Consider the following 7,714-nt stretch of genomic DNA (forward strand, 5'->3'; position numbering starts at 1 on the left):
ACAAGGTAATCTATAATGTGCATGATAAAGAGAAATGAAAACTGTTTCAAAAGCATTTTTAAACTACACCTATTCTGTTTTCCTCAAAATATGAGTAACAAATTATTTGGTTTCCTTTCTTATGAAGCCTGGTTCTCCTTTTTTGTTGTTTAAAACTTATATGTGTATTGTTGCACTTGTAGCTCCACCCCCTGATTAAAATGAACTCCATTTCATCAGCTACACTTCAGTTTCTTAATCTATAAGCATGCATTTGATATAGTGTGGTAAGAACCTACTAAAAATGGAGAACATTCAAGATCTCTAAATGTTATATTATGCTGGGAAAGGAATACGAGCCTGAAAGAAAACAAAGTAAGTTGTATTTTAAATAATCACTGAAATGTATTTGTCTATATATCTACAGAATATCTATATCTGTCTATCTATCTATCTATATAGAAATAGTCAGGCAACAGCATTCAGTGGGTATTTTTATTTTTGGGGGGTCACTGTCAGCATTATGCCTGGATATTCAATGCCAGGCCATGTCCAGGCACCAGCACTGAATATCCTGGACTACGCAGGCAGCTGCCACTTATCTAGTTGGTGTTTTTACAAAGCTGTGCTGCTGAGTAGCAAATGTTAAATGCTGAGCTGCCCATTCTATTCCTCTGGATGGCTTGGCATTTAGCATGCGCTGTTCTGCAATGCAGCTTTGTAAAGTCCGCCTAAGTGTGATATTCAGCACAACTGCATAAGTGAAACTGGACAAAGATAGGACTGTGCTTTATGCAGTCTTCTTTATCAGGTTGACTTATGCAGTTAGGGGCCGATTCTGTAAGCAGTGCCTGCCATGGCAGGCACCTACAAAACGGACACTTATTCCAGAATCAGAGCTTGACGAGACCCTAGGCACCGGAAATATCACAGGCCTACATTTCTGGTGCCAGAATCTCGGCCAGTGGCTCATTGTGACGCCGAAGTCCAGCACTATCCCTAACCATGCCCACTTTTGGGCTTTGGTGTCACCAGGGATATAGGCATCGAACCCAGAGGCCACATAGCAGCACCTTTAAAAAAAAATAATTTACATTTTAATTGGTTTTAAATGATACAATCAATTACCGCATCATTTAGCACCAATTAAAACAATTAAGTGGTGGTAGGACATCTAACACTGTCTAACTTTTGACATCCCGACGAGAATCCGGGGTCTTAATTTCTGAATATTGGCACTTGACTGCATAAGTGCCAAGTCCATCTCCTGACTGTCCACAAAATCACTGGCTATAGTTTGGGTGGTTAGTGCTGGTATTCAGCAGCACTATTTAATTATTTTTTATGTGTGCTGCTCTGCTCTGCTTGTCAAGAAGTGCAGTGTAGCAAGTTGCATAAACCACAAATGCTGCTGAATATCAATGGATAGCCCAACACAAGAGAGTTAATCGGGCATGAGCATCTCCTCCTGCCCTTTAAAATCACTTTGAATATCAACCCCATAGTTTTTAGTTGTATCTATTGATGCATAATCATCCCGATTCTGTAAAGATCCTCAAATTTATTTATTTATTTATTTATTCAATTTTCTATACCGTTCTCCTAGAAGAGCTCAGAAGGGTTTACATGAATTTTATTCAGGTACTCAAGCATTTTTCCCTTTCTGTCCCGGCAGGCTCACAATCTAGCTAATGTACCTGGGACAATGGGGGGATTAAGTGACTTGCCCAGGGTCACAAGAAGCAGCGTGGGTTTGAACCCACAACCCCAGGGTGCTGAGACTGTAGCTTTAACCACCGCGCCACACTCTCCAAAATTGGGCACAGTCCTGAGTTGTGCGCACAGCTCAATTGGTTAACAGACGATTATTAGTCAATAATTGGACGCTAACAATCAATCAAATTGGTGTTAATTGACAACAATTGAGATTTGTATGCACAACTCACTATGATCTGTTCTACAACACAGGTCACTCATATGAGGGTGTATCCACGGGAGGGGCATAAATGAGTCAGAAGTATTCCAAAACGTTCTGCACTGTGTTATAGAATTCAGTGGACGCACACTCAACTTGTGAGCCAGGATTTACACCAGGTTTCAGTTGGCATAAGTCTTCATGATCAAAGTTGGATGAGGGAATCTCTGTTCTGCGTGATTCTATAAAGAACACTCAGAGTGCCCTTTAAGGAATAATGCCAAGCGCTAGGTTTTCACAGTGCTTAATTCTTGGCTCCACAGTGCTTAATTCTTGGCTCCATTTACTGATATTATGGTCAAGTATGCCTGATGAACTTATCGAGTCTGTTTGTAAAGTTAATCTTCTTGGCAGCCATGTGGATGGAAGCAGTACTCTTTTAGATCGTACTGTTACCAAATAGTGCACTCTTAGGGAGAAGTTCTGTAACTGAGTGCCACAAGTTGGATGCCAAAATACAGAGTGGTGACTGGTGAATATTAAACCTACAATAGCATCTTGACGCCAAAATTCCATTATAGAATATGCATCTACTTTAAGGAATGCCCACTTACGCAATGTCAACAGGAAGCATAAATGCATATTTCTAAGTGCAGCACTTTAGTGCATAAGTCACAGTATTCTGTAAGTTAGGAGTAAATGTTGAACCTGCCCATGCCTTGCCCATTCCCCTTCCCTGTGAGTGTTCCCTTATATTTACACTTTAGGCAAGTTAAGCACTATCCCCTCAATATTCAAAGCTATTTAACAGACCAGAAGCAGCCGCTGGCCAGTTAAATAGTGTTTTGGCACCTAACTATGAATATTCAGCTCGAGATAACTGATTATCTCTGCTGAATATTTGTGGTCAGTTCTGAAAGTTAACCAACTATATCACACGATAATGAGCAATATTCAGCATTGACTGGCTAAGTTTAGCAGGCAAATCGGATCGCATTAATAGAGGTCCTATTTGCTTACTATTAAGTTAAGCAGCCAGCGCTGAATATTCATTTACCCGGTTAAGGTTAACCCCCCTCCGATATTCAATGCAGGTCACCAGAAATGGACCAGCATTGAATATCCTGGGTCATCATCAATTGTGGCACTTCTGCGGGCTGCCTCCCACCAGCTGAATATTGACCCCCAATATTCATAGAATATTGCTTAATGCCAAACTAATACTTATGCACATAACTATGTATATGCATTCTATACTTTTAGCACACAAATGATGCTTAAATTTGATGCTGAAGTTATAGAATGAGGGCATTAAGGGACACTGACCCCATGATGCCCACCATTGAGATTATACCAACAGATGCCAGGACATCTCTAAGAGTAATAATACTTTACTGGGTGCTATTTGAAAATAGCATGTGTGGAAATGTTGCAGCATGTATTTGTTATCTAATAGTATGTGTACTTTCCTAAGAGATATCAGTCCACATGGCCTAAAGGACGGGGGAGGAAGTAGCCACATAGGTGAAAAGAAAGATCAGGCTTTGGTTGTGTATCAGAAGAAAGGGGAGAGATTTATGCTAAGGAAGGGAGAGTGTGAGAGAGAGGAAGAATGTTGGTAGACTAGGTTATGCTGGGAGGGGGGTGAGAGATTGCTGGGGTTAGTCTGGCATGGAGGGAGAAAGTGATGGAGTTAGGGAAGGGAAAGGATGGGAAGGAGAAGCAGAAAGACCAGGGGAAGGAAGGAACAAAGAAAACTAGGGTGAGTAAAGAAAGGGGAGAAAAAGGCTAGAGTATGGGTAAAGGAAGAAAGATAGGGTTAGGGAGATATACATACTGCTCCACACAATGTGGACTAAGCTTCAGTTCAATGGAAGTGATTGGGGAAGCAAGGTTGGTATCCTCCCCACATTCAAGTATTGGTCCTCTGAACATAAATAAAATATGAATGCAGTCATTAGTATGTATTTACTTTGTTTCTGCATCTTTAAAAATGTAGGGCGATATATTACTCAACCATGCTAAAATGTTAGTACAGATGTTAGCATGTGGTCACAATTAGTATGGACTCACACTAACATTTACTGCATGTAAAATGAGTCATTATAATAAACCTCCTAGGCTAGCTGCTTATTGGCAGTAGGCATGGAATCTATACTTTTCTGTTTGCTTGTATCACCAGTGTCTTTCAATGCAGGGCACTCTGTTTCCTCTTGTAGATTACCAATTACAGTTATGGACCTAGTGGCAGGGGTGTCCAACTTCAGCCCTTGCCTGGTCGAGTTTTCAGAATTTCCTAAATGAATATGCATGAGATCTATTTGTATAGGACAGAAGCAGTGCATGCATGTAGATCTTATGCAAATTCATTGAGGAAATCCTGAAAACCCGACTGGATTACGGCCAAGGACCGACGTTGGACAACCCTGAACCAGTAGTTCCTTGCTACTAATTCTCTGACTTACTCATGTGACTGGAACATCATCAGGATGCAACAAAAAGATACCAATCACTGTTTTGGATTAGAGTCCCCAAATTCCCCAATTTGGTCATGTGACCAGAGCATCATCAGGACAGGAAAAAATTCTCTACTGGTTTGAACCCAGTGGTTTTTTGCTACTAATTCCGACTTGATCACATGACTGGAGTGTCATCAGGACATGACAAAATGTAATTACTTAACTGCACTAAGTAGAGGTATTCTCACCATCTATACTTTGTTGTCTGCCTGTGTTGTCAGTGTCTGACTGCAGGGCACTCTATTTCCTCTTGTTGCAGGTTACCAATTACTGTTTTGGACCCAGTGGTTCCTTACTACTAATTTGCTGACTTGGTGATGTGACAAAATGTGAATATTTAATTGCATTAAGTAGCATTTGCACCATGGGCACCATGGGCACAAAAGAGCACTTAAGGACAGGACCTGCTCCTTAGGTGAACTTCTTGAGGCAAGGTCCTTGGGACAAAATAACCAGATTATTTTAAAGAACTGGTGCTTTTTAAGTGTTTTTATTTTACCACTTATTTTCTTTTGCCCAATTCACACCCCTGTACTAAATTACCCAACTGACTGCTCAATATCTTCAAGCCATTCCATCTTATGTTATATAGCCTACACCCTCTTTTACCATTGGATTCATCACACACTGGAGAGGTTAGTAATTTCATACTTTGCAGATCTGACTGTCCCCATGTTTCCCCTGTTTTGATCTTACTTATCACCATCCATTTTGGCAAAAATCTCACTCAATATGGTTTAATTAGTGAATATCTGCTTGACTTATTATGCATCATAAAAACTTTGGCGTCTTTTGAGAGAAGAATGTTAAATTTTTCTTTGCCTCCCACCACCTATGAGTTGTATTTTTAACCTCTCAAATTTTCTTTTGCAGCGTGTCAGAGCATGAACATCAAGAAAATGAATTGCACCAGTAGCAGCATTAAGTTAGATGAAGCATATCAGATTTTTAAACTGATTATCTATATCCCTCTTTTCTTGTTTGGAATCATATGTAATTCTGTGGCCTTTTGGGTATTCTGCTGCAAACTGAAAACGTGGACAGAAACAAGGGTCTACATGACCAATCTCATTATTTCAGACTGCTGTTTGCTATTTACCTTGCCATTCAGGATCTATTCCTATAAACGTGAATGGGATCTAGGAAATAAACTGTGCACAGCTTTGCTGTCCATATATTTTGGTAACATGTATATGAGTATCTTCATCATCACATTCATCGCTATTGATCGATACATTGCAATAAAACATCCTCTGAAAACAAAAAACTGGCGATCTCCTTTGAAAGCAGCTGTTACCTGTGGATTCCTCTGGATTTTACTAATTAGTTTTCTCATATATACTGTATTAACATATAAAAACTTCCAGCATACATTTTGCTTTCAAAAAACAAACACTAATCCATTCCATCTGATATTAATTTTTATTGTTATTGGATTCTTGGTACCATTAGTAATCCAAAGTTTCTGCTCTATTCAAATTATCAGATGTCTGAAGAATAAGGAAATTTGGGATTTGCATGAAAAAAGAACCATCAAAAAAGTTATTTGGATTGTCTCTGCAAATCTTGCAGTGTTTATTATTTGCTTCTTGCCTGTTCACGTTGCTTACCTTGTCAGATACGTGATAGAAACTATAGATGCCGCCTGTTCTCTAAGGCTGAAAGTGCACAGATTTGTACATGTGGCCACATATTTGGCCAATGCAAATTGCTTTTTGGATGCTATTTGCTACTACTTTGTCGCCAAAGAATTCTGGGAGGCATCTCCTCTGTTCTCTAAAGTCAGATTTACTCCATTTTCACAAGATGATCAGTACAAAGGATCACAGCTATGTACCCAGAAATAATTTTTTAATTGCTTGTGAACTTCACAAGATGAAGTTTTGCATCCATGAGCAAAACAGACCATCTAGCGTGGATATATTTGTAGAAGGCATACGGTAAAGATTTTCCCTATGTATAATTTCTAGTGTTCTTGTTTATGTTTTCAAAATCCATTATTTCAAAAAATACTATGAATAAATGAAAAGGATGAATCCAAATGCTGATGGCTTCATCATATCTAACTTCTATATCATTGAGTTGCATTAATACAGTAACATGATCAATCTTGCCTATTACATATTTGGAAGTGCTAAAGTAGGTCCTTTGATGAACCTCTGTTTGTTACTACTATGTTCACTAAGTTTCTTTCCCCTATCAGTAAAGTAGCTTATTTTACATATAAATACCTTGGTAGTATCATACATTAAAGCCAGCATAATGGCATGAGCTACCTGATGCTTGTGAAAGATAATTTAATATGTGGTGCCCAATGTAAGTGCATTTTCAGGTGCTTGTTTTAGGTCCATTTTATTAAAAACAAAACAAAACCAGTAGAAATCACAGCTAAACTGCAATTGAAGACATTTGCACCTACGCTGGAGCATGCATAGATTACCATATTTTACAGTATAATCTACACATGTACATGTGTGATCCACCCATGCTCCACCCAAACTCTGTCCTTGTACACGCCTATTGGTAAAGTAAGTGCTATCATGTCAAAGTACATAATTTTACACCAGTCAATATTTTATACAAGGAGTTTACACATAAAATTGCCCCGTTAGAATGTAATTCTATAAGTAAACATCATATTCTAATCATTTAGATCAGGGGTAGGGAACTCCGGTCCTCAAGAGCCGTATTCCAGTCAGGTTTTCAGGATTTCCTCAATGAATATGCATTGAAAGCAGTGCATGCAAATAGATCTCATGCATATTCATTGGGGAAATCCTGAAAACCCGACTGGAATACGGCTCTCGAGGACCGGAGTTCCCTACCCCTGATTTAGATGCTTATGTGAACACATACGAGGGTCTGCTAAAAAGTTCTCAGCCCAACCAAGAGAAGAATAATCTGAAGCCATGAAACTTACCAGTTATTCCACACTTCTCTTGACAATTTTTGCTCAATTTCATATCATTGAAACAAAAAGTGTCATGAAGTGTGGAATACAACAATGAATTGGATGGGCTGAGAATTTTTCAGCAGCCCCTCGTATGCACATAAATAATAATAATCTAGTTATGCACTATTCTGTAAATACACATATACAGTATGTTCAATAGCATGTACTCTAAATAGGCATTCACATAACAGAGATGAATTCTTTAGCACATAATGAGCGAGACTCCAAAAGATTCCTATCATTTAAAATCTTCCCCAAGTTTGAAAATAGTGTCCGGTTCACAGTTTATCATAAGCATACTCTACATTGCAAAAAAAAAAAAAAAAAAGAATTAAGAAATATTTCTTT

The 7,714-nt window shown here is 38.8% G+C and overlaps 1 protein-coding gene across 2 annotated transcripts; it reads left to right on the top strand.

Annotated features, from left to right (window-relative positions):
• Window positions 1–224: 224 nt before the first annotated feature.
• On the top strand, window positions 225–6,462 carry LOC117367183 (G-protein coupled receptor 35-like). 2 transcript variants are annotated; one of them, XM_033959540.1, is made up of 2 exons: window positions 225–354; window positions 5,287–6,462. In XM_033959540.1, the coding sequence occupies exons 1-2, from the start codon at window positions 318–320 to the stop codon at window positions 6,258–6,260; spliced, it is 1,011 nt and encodes a 336-aa protein (XP_033815431.1). In that variant the 5' UTR covers window positions 225–317; the 3' UTR covers window positions 6,261–6,462. The 2 variants fall into 2 exon arrangements, with proteins under 2 accessions (XP_033815431.1, XP_033815432.1); XM_033959541.1 differs by lacking the exon at window positions 225–354 and adding an exon at window positions 4,998–5,048.
• The last annotated feature ends 1,252 nt before the right edge of the window (window positions 6,463–7,714 follow it).

The sequence above is a fragment of the Geotrypetes seraphini genome, chromosome 9 (genome assembly GCF_902459505.1).
Source record: "Geotrypetes seraphini chromosome 9, aGeoSer1.1, whole genome shotgun sequence".
Classification (NCBI taxonomy): Eukaryota; Metazoa; Chordata; class Amphibia; order Gymnophiona; family Dermophiidae; genus Geotrypetes; species Geotrypetes seraphini.